Below are 19,410 nucleotides of genomic sequence, written 5' to 3'. Positions count from 1 at the left end.
GTCTCCATCTGACAAGCCATGCAGTGTTAAGTTCTCGAAATTGGAGCTTGTAATTCACTTTGATAATAATTCACTTTTCTTGAAGTCAAATTGTATACAATTCAATTTCATGATGTAAGCACGTCTCATTTTGTTCTGTCCAGTTTGAAGATAACAGGCATGTGATTTGAACTTAATTAAAAACACTAAAAATAAGTCGAGGGTCTAGGGGCCGCAGGTCCCCAGCCAGGTCCAGAGTGGGGGGACAAGGCCCCCGAAGCTCCTGGATTTTCAGCAATTGAACATGCAAAAATTGGCAAAAAAGCACCATTTAAAGATGTTTTAGTGTTTAAATAATTTAAAAATGGTCAACAGAGTTTACATAAATACATACCCCATTCATCCAAATAAATCACTATGTCTGTTTCAGTCACTATGTTATTTAGTCACTACAGTAATTACAACTTGTGTTCACATCCACAGGAACCACATGTGTTAGCCTACTCTGTACAGTATTTACAACCTTACTAGTGTTCACTTTACAGCCACAGATGGTTCATCGAGTTATTTACATTATTTACACATTACTTTGGTTCATTCACACATTACTTTGGCATTTTTGCTTTGATGGCTCTGACATGAGCCATCCTGGCAAATTTCTGAGCAGCTTGCTTTTTACTTTTTGTTTAAGAACAAATGTTGTTCTTAGGCCCACTCACAAGTTTTTAAGGAGATTTTTGTATTCACCAATGTTTTCTTAGCTGGGATTTGTTCGTAGGTAAGAACAAAATCTACACAGCTGCAGAGCACTCTTAGAGTGGCCTATTTGTTTTTAAGTGTGACAAGTTCCCTTACTTCTATTGTCTAATGTTACGTTAATATCATAAATAAATACATAGATAGATAGATAGATAGATAGATAGATAGATAGATAGATAGATAGATAGATAGATAGATAGATAGATAGATAGATAGATATAGATCGACACATAGATAGATACATTGATATAGATATATATAGAGAGATATAAAGATAGATAAAGATGCCACAGATCGTGCCCTGGGGAGGGAGCGCATATTTCACGACCATGTAGACCTAATTTGCCCGAAGTGACAAATATTTATTTGAACACTTTAGGCTACCTCAGCAGTCCCCCTTTCTTAAACTTACGTTTTGACATTATGTATTTCCCCCGCGGGATAATACAAATTTCTCTTCTGTAATCTGTTTGTGTTTTCTCCGTGTGTTTGATGTTTGGCTTTTCCGTCGGAATTGTGCCCTTATATGGGGAATTAAGGGTGTTTACTTATGCAAATTATGGAATTAAGGGTGTTTACATATGCATATTGGGGAAATAAGGGCGTGTTTATATGCAAATTATGATAGACACGCACGCGCTAACCATTTGGCATTCAGCAACTTAAGAACAGCAGCTGGGAACAATTTGGCCGTTTAAGAACACGTCATGAATTTGAATGGACTCCTCTTAGGAAATCACTTAAGAAAGGTAAGAGGAAAAGTTAGGAACTTATTGCTGGATGGGGCCCAATGTTTATTCTTTTAGCTAACTTCCTTAATCTGAATAGCCATTTGTGATTTATGCATGACATAACAAATATATTGCAGTCATGTTGTTTATGTTTCAAAATGATTAAACTATTCAATGTCAAAATATAAATAGTAGAAATAATGAACAAAATGTCAGCTACTGTCTTGTTCTAAAACCAATGAAAAATTTAAATTAATTAACCATTGAAAATTACATTTAGCATTTAGACAGGCTATACTGTAGCAAATGTCATCACATGTCTGCCACAATCATGTGTGTTCTTACATGGTAAACAACTGAAATTAATGTTTTGGGCATTGTTTTATCCAGACGCATACATTTGTCCAAATGTGGCCAAGTCGACACATCGTGGGTTTCCTGGACATCGTCTACATCGCAAAAAGAAAATTCTAAGGAAGAGAGTCCCACTGCCATCTTTCACTATTTTTTTTAAAAATTTATAAATATCCCGCTTGAAAATTCCTTCTTCTCTTCTTCGACCCTCTCGTCGTCATTTGGGATGTGCGTGTCTGTTGTGATTTCCCTTCCTGGTTCGATGACCCGCCCTATCTTGCCTCTGATTGGCCTGTCCATAATGTTTTGCCCTAATCTTAACCAATAATGACTCATCATAGTAAACCAACCAACCAACCATGGATTTCCTTTACGTAAAATCATCATTGATTTTTCCTGTATATTTTGTCCCCTGCCCGTGGAGTTGCTTCGCTACGTAGCTTCGATTTTTAAGTTAGTAATTTTAATGAAAAACCGTAGTTTTTACAACTGCAGCTGTAAACCGGAATGGATTATCAAAAACCGTACTCATTACGGAAAAAACGTAGATTATGGCAGGTATGGCAAAGAGATGGATCGAGACTAACGCACATTTTAGGTCGGAAAAAACAAAGAAAAACGGAAAACATGTTTTCTTTTTTACAGAGATAAAAAAGACGGATTTCCGACTATTAACGGAAAAATAACATGCCTGAGATAAATAATAATTTATAATTCTGGAATATACAATATTCCTTGTGGCTCTGGTGCTGTGATGGTGCTGTGTTTTGTGCTGGGTTTGATTACTAGCCAGGACCCCAACAATGAGCCATGTTTGTGCAATGTCAGTCCAAGCCCAGACAAATGAGAGGGTCGCATCAGGAAGGGCATGCGGCCTTAAATTAGTCAAATCAACACAATAGACTCCCGGGGGTGACCCTTAACTGGAAAATCCGAAAAAAACAAAAAATGTTGAAAGTAGTATGTATATTCCTTTAAAAAATATATAATTTTAAAGTTCTAAACTTTGAAGCCAAAAACAACTTTAAACAGAATGTTTTAATAATTGACTAAACTGCATTTGTTGTATTATTTGACAAATGAAAAAAGCAGCGTATGAGAACAAGCTCTCAGTATGATGCAGTGTAGTCCCTACAATACAGTAAACTACCACCATAATAATAAACATCATGAAAAAATAATATCTCTCTGACAATGTCAGCCCAACACTAAGAATTATCATATTTGTAAAGGCAGAACTGTTGATAAAATGATTGCATTGTAGAATATATTTATAGCAGCTGCCTTGATTGTAACAGCAACCTTTAAAAACTTGAGTCCTCACTTTGGCAATCAGGTGTGTGCCAAAATGAAGCCAGAAGCAGTCAGAAAGTGATGAGACTTTTATTGAACAAAGTGTCTGGCCTTCCAAAAGTGAGAGAGGTCCTGCAGAGTGTCTGTGAGACTTGATGTCTACTCGCAAGTCCTTCGGCAAAGGTGATGATTGATGTCACAAGTGGACACCAAGTTCCATCAAACTTTTTCCTGACTTGATATTCAACCACTCATCACAAACAGCAATGGAACACCCTGCAATATTGCAAGATCTTGCTCTTGTGTGACATTACTCACTATATGGAAACCTAATATATTATTTAATTACTTCGCATCAAGCATATGATAATCTGTCAGGATAATCTTAAAATATTTGCACCCCTGTGTGTTTTGTATACATTTCTGACAGAATGAATCATTGTTTGTGTCCACTTGTAGGTGGGGTAGGTTGTTAGGGAAACAATTGTAAAAAAGTGTTACACTGGGAAGTATTATAATGTCATATTGCATTGTAACATTGTGACCTTTGGAGTACTGTAAATTCCCATTAAAAAGAGTTTAAAATAGGGCTGCAGCTATTGTTTATTTAAAGGCCTACTGAAACCCACTACTACCGACCACGCAGTCTGATAGTTTATATATCAATGATGAAATATTAACATTGCAACACATGCCAATACGGCCGGGTTAGCTTACTAAAGTGCAATTTTAAATTTTGCGCGAAATAACCTGCTGAAAACGTCTCGGTATGACGACGTCAGCGCGTGACGTCACGGATTGTGGAGGACATTTTGGGACAGCATGGTGGCCAGCTATTAAGTCGTCTGTTTTCATCGCAAAATTCCACAGTATTCTGGACATCTGTGTTGGTGAATCTTTTGCAATTTGTTCAATGAACAATGCAGACAGCAAAGAAGAAAGCTGTAGGTGGGAAGCGGTGTAATGCGGCCGACTGCAGCAACACAAACACAGCCGGTGTTACATTGTTTACATTCTCGGAAGATAACAGTCAAGCTTTACCATTGGCCTGTGGAGAACTGGGACAACATAGACTCTTACCAGGAGGACTTTGAGTTGGATGCGCAGACGCGTTACCGTGAGTATGCATGCAGCTGCGGCTTCCAAACATTTGATCGCTTGCCCGTACGTGCGTGCCGCTATCTGCATGTCACGTACGTAACTTTGGAGTACCGTGAGTACGCATGCAGCTGCGGCTTCCAAACATTTGATCGCTTGCCCGTACGTGCGTGCCTCTATGTGCATGTCACGTACGTAACTTTGGGGACTTTGGGGAAATATATGTGCTGTATGAACTTTGGGGAGGTGAACGGTACTTTGGGCTGTGGGATTGAGTGTGTTGTGCAGGTGTTTGAGTTGTATTGACGGGTTGTATGGACGGGAGGGGGGAGATGTTTGTTATGCGGGATTAATTTGTGGCATATTAAATATAAGCCTGGTTGTGTTGTGGCTAATAGAGTATTTATATGTCTTGTGTTTATTTACTGTTTTAGTCATTCCCAGCTGAATATCAGGTCCAACTCGCCTCTCACAGCATCTTCCCTATCTGAATCGCTCCCACTGCCCTCTAGTCCTTCACTCTCACTTTCCTCATCCACCAATCTTTCATCCTCGCTGAAATTAATGGGGAAATCATCGCTTTCTCGGTCTGAATCGCTCTCGCTGCTGGTGGCCATGATTGTAAACAATGTGCAGATGTGAGGAGCTCCACAACCTGTGACATCACGCTACTTGTCTGCTTTTTCCGGTACAGGCAAGGCTTTTTTATCAGCGACCAAAAGTTGCAAACTTTATCGTCGATGTTCTCTACTAAATCCTTTCAGCAAAAATATGGCAATATCGCAAAAATGATCAAGTATGACACATAGAATGGACCTGCTATCCCCGTTTGAATAAGAAAATCACATTTCAGTAGGCCTTTAAGTAATCAGGTATTCTATCAATTAGTTTGTTCTAGGGTTGTACGGTATACCGGTATTAGTATAGTACCGCAATACTAATGAATCATATTCGATACTATACCGCCTCTAAAAGGTACCGGTCCCCTACCCCCCCATCGTCGTCACGTAGTGTCATTGCTGGTTTTACGAGCAGAGGAGCATGTTCAGTAGCGCACAATCACAGAGTACTTACAAGCAGACACAGTGTGTAGACAAAAAAGGGAGAACGGACGCATTTTGGCTTAAAAACTAAAGATAAAGGTGAAGATATACATCTCAGGAAAAGGTGCTTTAAGACATGGCTAGCTAGCTAGCGGCTAAAATCCATTCGCAGTCTGCAGTATTGTAGCTACTTCTAAATCACTAATCCTCGGCTCCATGGTGACAAATAAAGTAGGTTTCTTACAAGTATCATCCCTGCAGGACGAGGAATAGCTAAACATGCTTCACTACACACCATAGCTCACCAATGTCAAAATGTAAACAAACACCATTGGCCGATCTACACCGAACATCCACTGTAATGATACTAAGTAGAGGAGCTTATCTTGTCGATACTACTATGATTACATCAATATTTTTTGGCATCACAACATCTTCTTTCATTTAAAAAAAAAATGATATTATGTTTATAAACTCAGGAAATATGTCCCTGGACACATGAGGACTTTGAATATGACCAATGTATGATCCTGTAACTACCAAAACGAATGCAAAGCATCCAAACAATAGAAGAATAAGTGATTATTACATTTTAACAGAAGTGTAGATATAACATGTTAAAAGAAAAAGAAAGCAGATATTAACAGTAAATGAACAAGTAGATTAATAATTAATTGTCTACCACTTGTCCTTAATAATGTTGACAAAATAATAGAATGGAAAATGACACAATATGTTACTGCATATGTCAGCAGCTAAATTATGAGCCTTTGTTTGCTTAGTTACTACTAAAAGACAAGTTGTCTTGTATGTTCACTATTTTATTTAAGGACACAATTGCAATAAGAAACATATGTTTAATGTACCCTAAGATTTTTTGTTAAAATAAAGCCAATAATGCAATTTTTTGTGGTGCCCTTTATTAGGAAAAGTACCGAAAAGTATCGAAATACATTTTGGTATCGGGACAACAATAGTTTGTTCCATTAATCCCGGAACCGAATAAAACACACTTAATAGCCCCATGGAAAATAGTTCAAATAACACTTTGTCTGTTTTGTTATAGCATTAATTATTTTTTTCTAGTAAAGGCGTATCATCAACATTGAAATTGCACTTTCAACATGTGTACATGGATTAAGAAAATAATAACCTCTCTGCTATTCGCTGCTACAGAGATCATGGCACCCACACACCACCGCGCTCAGCGGCCGTGCAGAAACTATGTCCGTGTATTTAAAGTTACGGGCACTTCATGCGGTGCGGATTTGATCAATTATTTACTCATTAAACGATTCACCAAAGCAACTGAATTAGGGCTGAAACGACGCGTCGACGTAGTCGACGTCATCGGTTACGTAAATACGTCGAGGACGTTTTTGTTCGTCGACGCGTCGCATATTTACGTCACACTACCGTCATGGCGGAGCGCAAAGCAGACGATGCGAGCGGTGCGAGCAAGGGGAAAAAAACACGCCAAAAGTCGTCAAAAGTGTGGGAGTATTTCAATAAACGGCCTAAGAAGAAACGCTACTTTTACTCCGCTACTTTTATCTACATTCAGCTCGCTACTAATTTTTATCGATCTGTTAATGCACACTTTGTTTGTTTTGGTCTGTCAGACAGACCTTCAAAGTGCCTGCCTTACTGGTGACGTTTCACTTCGTTCCACCAATCAGATGCAGTCACTGGTGACGTTGGACCAATCAAACAGAGCCAGGGGTCACATGACCTGACTTAAACAAGTTGAAACAAGTTATTCGGGTGTTACCATTTAGTGGTCAATTGTACGGAATATGCACTGTACTGTGCAATCTACTAATAAAAGTTCCAATCAATCAATCAATCAAAAGTGTGAAGGAAAAAAGACCGTATTTCAACCGTACACCCCGTCAAAAGCCTAAAGACTGACTGCACAGTTCCTGTCTTCACAATAAAAGTCCCGCTCCATCGCGCCTGCGCTTTCAAAAAAAGAGTCTCCGAAAGCCAGCGCAAACAAGCTAGCAAGCTACGGAGTTTGCCGCCAATGTATTTCTTGTAAAGGGTATAAAAACGAATATGGAAGGTGGACAAATAAGATGCCAAAAAACAACCACTTTCATGTGGTATTAGACAGAAAGGAGGAACTTTTTTTCTCCTCCATTTGAAAACGTGGACGTTATCAGCACTACTGTCTGATTGCAATCAATGCAAGTCATCAGAATCAGGTAATACACCAACTTATATTCTTGTCTTCATGAAAGAAAGGAATCTATATGTTAAACATGCATGTATAATTATTAAAACACCTTTAACATGTAAACAAAAACGGCAAAATAAATAAATATAAATTATATACTGTATATATCAATGTATGTATGTATATATATATATATATATATATATATATATATATATATATATATATATATATATATATATATATATATATATATATATATATGATATGTGTGTGTATGTTACTCAGTACTTGAGTAGTTTTTTCACAACATACTTTTTACTTTTACTCAAGTAAATATTTGGGTGACTACTCCTTAATTTTATTTGAGTAATAAATCTCTAAAGTAACAGTACTCTTACTTGAGTACAATTTCTGGCTACTCTACCCACCTCTGCTAATAATCTTGTTGTATGCACACTGAGTCGAGCGGAAATGGCCTATCATAGCAGCACAACGGCAGCGTTCTTGCCATCACCATCAACTAGTCAATCGTCCGCGTGAGTATACGTTGTCATCATTACACAAAAACATGAATGTGTCATTTGAATCTGCGTTGTAAATTCATAAACTAAAGCACCGTTTCGCTCTGAGAGGAGAGTTTGGCGTGCCTGTTCAGTGTTTACAAAGACGCGCTCCTCTTTAACGCTAACGTTAATTAGTTGTGCAAATACCTTTTACAACATTAACAGTTACGTATACTATGTACAAGCGAACAATTAACTTTCACTTTAATCATACTATCATTGTTGTGTTATTAAGCAAAATAAGCAAAAGTTTTACTTTTGTTGAAATGTTTACACTGTTGTTACAGAATATTTAGTTTTGCACTTTATTGTATTGGATGTTTATCTTTATTTTTGCACATTTTAGCAAATAAGCAATACTTTTACTTTTGTTGAAATGTTTACACTGTTGTTACAGAATATTTCCGTTTTGCACTTTTTTGAATTGGATGTTTATCTTTATTTTTGCACATTTTAAAGCAAAATAAGCAATACTTTTACTTTAGAAATGCTTATACTATTGCAGAATATTAAGATTTGCACTGGATGTTTACTTTTATATTTGCACATTAAAAAGCAAATAAGCTACTTTTAATTTTGTTAAATGTTAAAGTTTTAAATGTTTACATTGTTACAGAATATTTTGTCATGTTGTTGTCAATGTTGACTGAGTGGCCATACTTTTTTTTTTGTAAATAAAAGCCATGCCTTTTGAAAAAACTGGCCTACATTTATTTTTTCATCTTCATTTTAAATAAAAAAAATAATCGGTAAAAGGAAAAATAATCTATAGATTAATCGAAAAAATAATCTATAGATTAACCGATTAATCGAAAAAATAATCTATAGATTAATCGATAGAAAAATAATCGTTAGCTGCAGCCTTAAACTGAATATAAATCAAAGCTTTTTTGTAATCGATTGGTGAACGTCCTTTTATTTTTTTAACTATAGATGAAACAGTAAAGAGGAACAAGATTAATGATAATAATAATAATAATAATAATAATAATAGGGTAATATAATATTGATTGTACAATTCTTTTACATAAAGAATTTGCAAAAAGTGAAAACAATGAAAGTACAGGAGAGAACATTAATTCATGCACATCAATCAAATATCCGGCAGCCTATGCTGTAAAAGCCATTGCAGTTGTGAAAATGTGATTTATTTTTTTCTAACTACCAAAGATGGGCATGGTGATTGGTAAATTAATCAGTTATTAAAGATTAATGGATTTTGTTGAAATACCAGTTAAATGATTGCATCTTGAAGGAGTTGAGACAAAGTGCACTACTTGGCTGAACTGTTCATTCAGTCGCAACTAGTAAGCATTAGCTACGGCACAACACTCCCTGGCTACAGTTAAGTGTGTATAATTGTATTTGAACTGTCAAATCTAACAAGTTAAATTACCGCATGAATCAGGTATAAACGCAGATTAATCACACAATTTACTTTTACCTCACATGCTTGTTTACTTTAACTGTGGATGGTTACCTGAAAGGTGGTACAGGTGTCCAAATATTGGGCTCTTTTTTTAGGTGAAATTAAATTATGCAAGCAAGTAATGACCTGTGATTAATCATGATTAATCCAAGTTCAAAAGTGTGATTAATGTGATTTAGAAAATGTACGATTTGACAGCACCTTTATTATTAAAATAATGTTAATAAATGTAGCCATACCGAACTAATATCCCTACAATATAATTGCCCCAAATCTTCTTCCTAGGGCACCACTGATGTTTATGGTTTTGAACAGAGGTGGGTAGTAACGCGCTACATTTACTCCGTTACATCTACTTGAGTAACTTTTGGGATTAATTGTACTTCTAAGAGTAGTTTTAATGCAACATACTTTTACTTGAGTATATTTATAGAGAAAAAACACTACTTTTACTCCGCTACTTTTATCTACATTCAGCTCGCTACTCGCTACTAATTTTTATCGATCTGTTAATGCACGCTTTGTTTGTTTTGGTCTGTCAGACAGACCTACAAAGTGCCTACGTTTCACCAAATACAGTCACTGGTGACGTTTCACTCCGTTCCACCAATCAGATGCAGTCACTGGTGACGTTGGACCAATCAAACAGAGCCAGGTGGTCACATGACAAGTTGAAAAACTTATTCGGGTGTTACCATTTAGTGGTCAATTGTACGGAATATGTACTGTACTGTGCAATCTACTAATAAAAGTTCCAATCAATCAATCAAAAGTGTGAAGGAAAAAAGACACTTTTATTTCAACTGTACTTCCCGTCAACAGCCTAAAGACTGACTGCACAGTTCCTGTCTTCACAATAAAAGTGCCGCTCCATCGTGCCTGCGCTTACAAAATAAGAGTCTCCGAAAGCCAGCGCAAACAAGCTAGCAATTACCGAGTTTGCCGCCAATGTATTTCTTGTAAAGTATATACAAACGAGTATGGAAGCTGGACAAATAAGATGCCAAAAACCAACCACTTTCATGTGGTATTAGACAGAAAGGAGGAACTGTTTTTCTCCTCCATTTGAAAACGTGGACGTTATCAGCACTACTGTCTAATTCCAATCAATGCAAGTCATCAGAATCAGGTAATACACCAACTTATATTCTAGTCTTCATGAAAGAAAGGAATCTATATGTTAAACATGCATGTATATTCATTAAAACACCTTTAACATGTAAACAAAAACGGCAAAATAAATAAATATAAATGATATACTGTGTATATAAATGTATATATATATATATGATATGTGTGTGTATGTTACTCATCAGTTACTCAGTACTTGAGTAGTTTTTTCACAACATACTTTTTACTTTTACTCGAGTAAATATTTGGGTGACTACTCCTTACTTTTACTTGAGTAATACATCTCTAAAGTAACAGTACTTTTACTTGAGTACAATTTCTGGCTAATCTACCCACCTCTGGTTTTGAAATGATGCTGCAATCAACACAGGCAGCCAAAATCATATATTTGCACACAACAAAGTTTACCACTCGCAAGGTTCAATTACTCACCATTGCTAGTGGCACGATGCCGCCAAGGTCCTGTGGTGCCAGGCGGATGAGGGTCTGCACCTCACTGGTCTGGGTGCGGGTGAGCGGATACTCCACCTGCCAAGTCACCTCTCTGCCACCTTCAGGCGCCATCAGTCCGTTCACCTCCAGATCCACCTGCAACACTCTCTGGTAGCCCATCGCCTCCTCTCTGGATATGGGCAAGATGAAAAAAGACATAAGTCAGAAGTGGATTTAGATGTAATAAAAAAAAAATGTGGGAAATGAGTGAAATTGGGGGGTGGCAACTGAAGATAGGTATTAAATGTAAAGGCAAAAGCGATAATGAGACAGAAGTAAGGTGAAAGTCAAAATGGGCAGAGGAAATAACACGGAAATAGATGAGGTGAACAGAGGGGCAAAAATATGATAACGGATTAAATGGAACACAACAAGAAAAGATAAAAAAAAAAAGAGGTTAGCTGAATAAATGAAACAAGGAAAATTGAGTGGAAAGCTACGAAAAAGACATCAGGGAAAGAGAAGGACAAAAATGATTGGTTTAAATGTGAATATAGGCGAGCAAACAGATGAGACCTTGGGGATAATGATTCTGATTGTCCTCCAAAGTCGACAACAGCATCAGTTGTCACAACAAAAGGCTTGTTATTGACAAAGCACGGGCAACTGTGTGTACACGAAAACGTCTATACTAAAAGCAGCACACCAATGACAGCCTTTACGTGAGACTAGATTTATTTTGGAGGTGCACACCAAGCAGGACAGCTGCAAACCAGTGGCGCATACGTTGGCTTCTCAACACCGGAGATTACAAGTTTCCCTTGCTTATGAACGGTAGTAATTACAATCATTTTCAACTTCATTTTTTAGGCACAAATCAATCAGAGGCCACTGCAAGTCACCAGTGACCCACCTCTATTGTATTTGCATTGCAACTATTCAAATTAATACACCAGGGCCCCAACATCCAGCCATTGGAGGGCATCCAGCATGAAACAACAAAGCCAAATCAAACATGCAATAGGTTGTATTCAGTCATGTGACTTTTGAACAGAAATAAACAAAGTGGTGGGCCACCAAACCAACAGGTCTACTGTGCAGCAAACAGAGTGCAAACTATCTGAGTATGAAAGGGGGCCTAGCAACGTTCCCTCTAAGGTGCGCACCTGCGCAATTGCGCACTACTCACGCGTCCTCTGCGCACAGCAAATTAATGCCGCGCAGAAAATCCAAAAATCCCATCTGAACTTTAAACAAAATAAACACATTACAATTTATTCTGTATGATCTTGCAATGCAACTCTGTGAGTGACAAGTGACAACAAGAGTGGCCCCAATGAATAAAACAATCTTTGTCAACACAGTTCAATGTCTGTCGAGACACTTTACGGACAGGAATTCCATCAATCACTTTATTGAGCAAAACTGTTTGTAACCACACCAAAAACATGAGTAAAAAAAAACGTTTATCCATAAAAACTGGTAATTTTCTGCCATACAAACCAGGCTTAAACCAACTTTGTCATCCGTCGTTTCAACAGAAGCCGCTCGCTCTGTCTCACCTGCACCAACACACGCACTCATGGCACTTAGCCAGTGTTGCGTTTATGGCCACACAAAAAGTCGGACAACCCCAACGCCACACAATGTGTAAATGCCAGGTTGTAACACTCTGACTCCTCATTCAGATGTATGCTTATTTTACTACCATTTATTAAGAATGTTAATCTCAGGATATTATTCATGAAATATTGTCACTAGATTTCAGAAATGCTAATAAAAAGATGTATTTTACAGACAGAAAGTTACAGGAACTAAATGTAATGTCTGAAAGGGGTAACATTTCTTTTAAAGGCAGGACCCGCAGCCAGACATACAATACTAGCACATAGGTCATGAAAAACATGTTTTTTTGTTATCGTCATTGTAAGAGGGCAAAATCACTTATATCAGAAAATGATTTTAATAAAACATTTAAATTGTTATGATGTCAGGTTTGGGTCAGGTGTGACGCTGGTGTGGCCACAGTGTGCACGTCTGATGTTGCTCACATGTGCTCCACTGAATGCTCAGGGAGTTTGTGCATTTGCTCAGAAACATTACAAATTAGAGGGAACATTGGGGCCTAGATCCTCCCCACTAACAGCAGATAGGAGCAAAACATCAAACTAGAAAATGGCAAAGATCCATTCACGCTATATAGAAAAGGATTTGTCACATGATCTCAAGGATTGTCCGTCGGTCGCGTTTCCAGACATGTAACGACTGACTTGGTGCTTTACGAAACACTCGTAGCAAAAATGTGTTTTAAGAAGTCTGAAACTATATAAAATGCAAATAATATCAAGATAATACTTAAATGGGAAATATGAAACGTTAACAATACATCAAACAAACCTTTAACAAAGTGATCACTGCAAACTCGTGCGTTCTCTGACTCTGCGCCCTTGGACTGCCACTTTTCGCCCGGCAGTTATTTGATTTTGTAGACCACGCACCGGATGACTGCGGCTAATTGTATGTAGCCGTTAATTGGAGCATCAATGGTATGTCCATTTTTGTATCAAATTGTTCGCAAAGTCATCTGTAACATCCATCCATCCATTTTCTACCGCTTATTTCCTTCGGGGTTGCGGGGGGCACTGGAGCCTATTTTAGCTACAATCGGGCGGAAGGCATTTTTACACCCTGGACAAGTCGCCACCTCATCGCAGGGCCAACACAGATAGACAGACAACATTCACACTCACATTCACATGATATATGACTTATTGTATTTTATTGAAACAAGTGGTTCACAGCCGAGTGTGAAGCGACTGGGATGAGAATCAGCACCTCCAAGTCCGAGTCCATGGTTCTCGTCCAGAAAAAGGTGGAGTGCCATCTCCGGGTTGGGGAGGAGATCTTGCCCCAAGTGGAGGAGTTCAAGTACCTCGGAGTCTTGTTCACGAGTGAGGGAAGAGTGGATCGTGAGATCGACAGGTGGATTGGTGCGGCGTCTTCAGTAATGCGGACGCTGTATCGATCCGTTGTGGTGAAGAAAGAGCTGAGCCGGAAAGCAAAGCTCTCAATTTACCGGTCGATCTACGTTCCCATCCTCACCTATGGTCTTGAGCTTTGGGTTATGACCGAAAGGACAAGATCACGGGTACAAGTGGCCGAAATGAGTTTCCTCCGCCGGGTGGCGGGGCTCTCCCTTAGAGATAGGGAGAGAAGCTCTGTCATCCGGGAGGAGCTCAAACTAAAGCCGCTGCTCCTCCACATCGAGAGGAGCCAGATGAGGTGGTTCAGGCACCTGGTCAGGATGCCACCCAAATGCCTCCCTAGGGAGGTGTTTCGGGCACGTCCGACCGGTAGGAGGCCATGGGGAAGACCCAGGACACGTTGGGAAGACTATGTCTCCCGGCTGGCCTGGAAGGCCTCGGGATGCCCTGGGAGGAGCTGGGCAAAGTGGCTGGGGAGAGGGACGTTTTGGCTTCCCTGCTTAGGCTGCTGCCCCCAGAAGAAGATAGATGGATGGATGGAAGTGAGATCATGCATATTTTCACTTGGTGCATTTGCAGAATAAATTAAACTGTTTTTATCAAAGACTAATCATCCACACAGAACCACAATATGACTGGAAAATAATCAATAGGCTTTGCCAAAGCAAATTTGAAAAATACCTGATATAAATACAAATAGATAAACAATAAATACAGAGATATTATTTGAATTTAACAGCCCATCAGGTGTCTTTTACAATCCCACATCAAATTGCTATAACTGTTCTCTTGAAAACCACAACTATAAAAGTAGGATACAGGGCAAGCACTGAAATATTTAGTTTAAAGTTTGTTTTAAGACATACTTTTAGAAAACAAATGAAATATGTAGTTACAGATTCGCCTTGATTAAAGAGTCTCTATATTTTACTTAACGCACAAGTCTGTCCCTAGGTATTTGTTATCTGGATGTCACACAATAAAACAAGGCCATAGAGAACCCAAGTAAAGCATGAGGGAAAGAGGGAGTAGAGGGATGTGGGGAGATCCAAGGTTTCCTTAAACATATTGTGTCCAAACCTGCCTTTTAATTCCCATAATGCTACATAATGTGTTTACACACTTCAAATGCAAGTCTTACTTCAAAGTGCCTGGTATAATGGTTCCACTCTGGTGGATGAAAGCAAGAGAAAACCATTACAAATGTTTACAAATGGAATATGTATTTAATAGTGATTTATTGATTGTTAAATATGTGGTTGATTGAGGTGTGACAAGATATCCCAAGATTAAAACCTGGCAATATTTCTCGTTGAGAAAAATGGGATGCAATCATATAATTTGTTGTGTTTTTTCTCTAATAGTTAAAAGCATATATGTCCAGCGGTACGTTTGTGATTGTAACTGTACATTAAGTGCTTTGCACTCTATTTTGCTCAAACCGCGAGCTAACAAACTGCTGACAAAAAGAGCTGAAAAAACGAGCTGACAAAAAGAGCTAGCAAAGAGAGCTAACAACAATGTTAGCAAACATAGCTGACCAACACAACTAGTAAACATAGATAACCAACAGAACTAGAAAACAGACCTAACCAACAGAACTAGTAAACAGACCTAACCAACAGTGTCAGAAAACAGACCTAACAAACAGTGCTTGCCTTGGTGTTTCCCGTGATACCCCCGGCAGCGGCATGACTATCCCGCTCAGGTAGGCGTGACAGGGGGGATGTGCAGGCGCTCTCCTTTATTATTTTCCGGACAATAAAGCGCACTTAAAATATTTTTTTTTCCCCTCAAATCTCGATAGTGTACCTTGTAACCCGGTGCGCCTAATGTACCCGGTCGCCTAAGGTAATGAATAAGTTTGGTTGAACTTATCCACCTCAAAGTCTTATAGACTTGGACGGGGTGAAATTGGTCTTAAGTTGAAGTTGATATGAAATGCTGTCACGCTATATGACCATAACCTATTTTAAAGGGGAACATTATCACCAGACCTATGTAAGCGTCAAAATATACCTTGATGTTGCAGAAAAAAGACCATCTATTTTTTTAACCGATTTCCGAACTCTAAATGGGTGAATTTTGGCGAACTAAACGCATTTCTAATATTCGCTCTCGGAGCGATGACGTCACAACGTGACGTCACATCAGGAAGCAATCCGCCATTTTCTCAAACACCGAGTCAAATCAGCTCTGTTATTTTCCATTTGTTCTACTGTTTTCCGTACCTTGGAGACATCATGCCTCGTCGGTGTGTTGTCGGAGGGTGTAACAACACGAACAGGGACGGATTCAAGTTGCACCAGTGGCCCAAAGATGCGAAAATGGCAAGAAATTGGACGTTTGTTCCGCACACTTTACCGACAAAAGCTATGCTACGACAGAGATGGCAAGAATGTGTGGATATCCTGCGACACTCAAAGCAGATGCATTTCCAGCGATAAAGTCAAAGAAATCTGCCGCCCGACCCCCATTGAATCTGCCGGAGTGTGTGAGCAATTCAGGGACAAAGGACCTCGCTAGCATGGTTGTTGCAGACCAGCGAGCTATCGACCCTAGCTTCCCAGCCTGCTGACATCAACTCCAAAACTGGACGGATCAGCTTTCAGGAAAAGAGCGCGGATGAGGGTATGTTTACAGAATACATTAATTGATGAAAATTGGGCTGTCTGCACTCTCAAAGTGCATGTTGTTGCCAAATGTATTTCATATGCTGTAAACCTAGTTCATAGTTGTTAGTTTCCTTTAATGCCAAACAAACACATACCAATCGTTGGTTAGAAGGCGGTCGCCGAATTCGTCCTCGCTTTCTCTCGTGTCGCTGGCTGTTGTGTCGTTTTCGTCGGTTTCGCTTGCATACGGTTCAAACCGATATGGCTCAATAGCTTCAGTTTCTTCTTCAATTTCGTTTTCGCTACCTGCCTCCACACTACAACCATCCGTTTCAATACATTCGTAATCTGTTGAATCGCTTAAATCCGAGTCTGAATCCGAGCTAATGTCGCTATAGCTTGCCGTTCTTTCCGCCATGTTTGTTTGTGTTGGCTTCACTATGTGATGTCACAGGAAAATGGACGGGTGGTTAAAATCAGGCACTTTTAAGCTTTTTTTAGGGATATTGCGGGATGGGTAACATTTTGAAAAAAACTTCGAAAAATATAATAAACCACTGGGAACTGATTTTTAATGGTTTCAACAATTCTGAAATTGTGATAATGTTCCCCTTTAATGATCATGTTGATTATGAAAATCCCATATAAAAGTGAATGATGGGCATTCTTACTAAACAGCCATACATGTCACACTAAGGATGGCTCTATAAACAATGCCAACACTGTCATAAACATGTGCCATTACACAAAACAATAATGACAAACACATTTCGGGAGAATATTTGCACCGCAACACAACATAAACACAACAGAACGAATACTCAGAATTCCCTGCAGTACCAACTCTTCCGGGACGCGACACTAATTTATTTGGTACATGGTGTAATGATAAGTGTGACCAGTAGATGGCAGTCAAACATAAGAGATAAGTCTCAAGTAAACAACACCAACATTTTAAAAGTTCCATTGAAAATATAAAACATTACACACGGCGCTTAAAAATCTAGCAAAATGTTTTAGTAGTAAATGTTTCAGTGCCTTTTCTAATATGAAGTAGTGTAAAGTTCTTACTTATATCTGTCAGTAAACTAGCCATGAAAACGCTAAAACATACTGGTGTAGTGAGTTTACAGTAATCACCCAAGGAACTTTAGTTATTAGAGTTCCGGTCGGATGGTTTTTCATGGGACACATTTCCTGTGTGGTTGTTTTGCGGATGAGGAGATGCTGCTCCGTTATTGATTTAAGTAAAGTCTGAATGTCAATAAAACAGTTAGCTCCATCTTTTGACACTTCTTCTACTCCCATCCTTTCACGCTACACCACTACAACAAAGATGACGGGGAGGAGACGCTGCCGAAGGTGAGCCACGTAAATAAGACCGCCCATAAAACGGCACATCGGGAAGTGACTGTCAGAAAGTGTCTCAAAGATGATCTGTAAAATATCATCTATGCAACATTTTGACAAAAAAAACACTATTACATGTTATGTAGACCACAAGGAAGTGTTTTCAATTCAGAAGAAGAAAAAAAAAGACTCCTTTTATAATCCAGTGCACCTAATATGTGAAAAAAGATGAAAAATAGAACATTCATTTGCAGTGTGCCTTATGATCTGGTGCGCCCTATGGTCCGGAAAATACGGCGTGCATAAGTATGTCCAAGCAGAAGCAGACTAAACTGTCAATTATGGACGCCAAGACGCGACAGAAAAACACTGCGGACACATTGGATTACTTCCCCCCATGCGGTGACACGCTACTGCAGCAGCCCGGGGGTAAATCAATACATGAATTATTGATACACTTGACAGCTGTGATATCAGAGATGCAAGAGACTCAATCAATCAAGCAATCTAACTTTATTTGTGTAGCACTTTTCACACATATAAAATGTAGCAGAAAGTGCATTACATATTAAAAACATTCAAAACCAGTGCTCGTTACATAATTCCAGTTTAAAACAGTCAGCCCTCCAGACCCCCTTTTCCCTCTACCACACACATGCACACATAATAAAAGTAATGTAAAGCATATGTGTCCAAGCACGGAAGAACCAGGTGAGAAAACACTATCTTAAGGAGCCGAGTGCACCAGGAGCCGCATGATGAGGGGCAACGACCACAGCAACTCTGATTCAGAGCACATCAGAGCCCCCAGTGCAGAGGGCTCCTGCTTAGGAAATGCTGGGAATAACTCTATACAACTAGAATAAATTAATATATTAAATAAATGAATTAAATTTATTGATTTAATTTAGTGTAATTAATCCACTCTACATCAACGGCACAGTGGTGGAGAAAGTAAGCAGCACCAAGTTCCTGGGGGTGCAGATAACTGACAATATAACCTGGTCCCTACACACCGGAGCTCTTGTAAAAAGAGCTCAGCAGCACATGCACTTTTTGCGTGGGATGAAAAGAGCACAGCTCCCTCCCCTCATTCTCACTACATTCTACAGAGGCACTATAGAGAGCCTGCTGACCAACAGCATCTCTGTCTGGACTGGAGCCTGCAATGCCTCAGACTGGAAGTCTCTCCAGAGAGTGGTGAGGACGGCGGAAAAGATCATCAGGACTCCTCTTCCTCCTATCCAGGAGATCGCAAAAAGCCGCTGCCTGACCAGGGCTCAGAAAATCTGCAAAGACTCCTCCCACCTCCACCAAGGACTGTTTTCACTGCTGGACTCTAGAAAGAGGTTCCGCAGCCTCCGAAGCAGAACCTCCAGGTTCTGTAACAGCTTATTCCCTCAAGCCGTAAGACTCTTGAATGCATCATAATTAAATTATCCCCTCAACTCCCCCCAAAATGGATTA

General features: G+C 39.1%; 1 protein-coding gene across 1 annotated transcript in view; it reads right to left on the bottom strand.

Moving 5' to 3' along the window:
- Positions 1 to 19,410, bottom strand: part of LOC133574692 (transmembrane protein 132C) — a 685,936-nt gene that overhangs the window by 140,487 nt on the left and 526,039 nt on the right. Inside the window, exon 5 of the mRNA XM_061926910.1 lies at positions 10,995 to 11,184. Coding sequence (XP_061782894.1) covers positions 10,995 to 11,184 — 190 coding nt within the window. The remainder of the gene's footprint in view (positions 1 to 10,994; positions 11,185 to 19,410) is intronic.

The sequence above is a fragment of the Nerophis lumbriciformis genome, linkage group LG32, assembly GCF_033978685.3.
Source record: "Nerophis lumbriciformis linkage group LG32, RoL_Nlum_v2.1, whole genome shotgun sequence".
Classification (NCBI taxonomy): Eukaryota; Metazoa; Chordata; class Actinopteri; order Syngnathiformes; family Syngnathidae; genus Nerophis; species Nerophis lumbriciformis.
The sequence above is the reverse complement of the archived record's forward strand: the minus strand, read 5'-3'. Positions and strand labels throughout refer to the sequence as shown.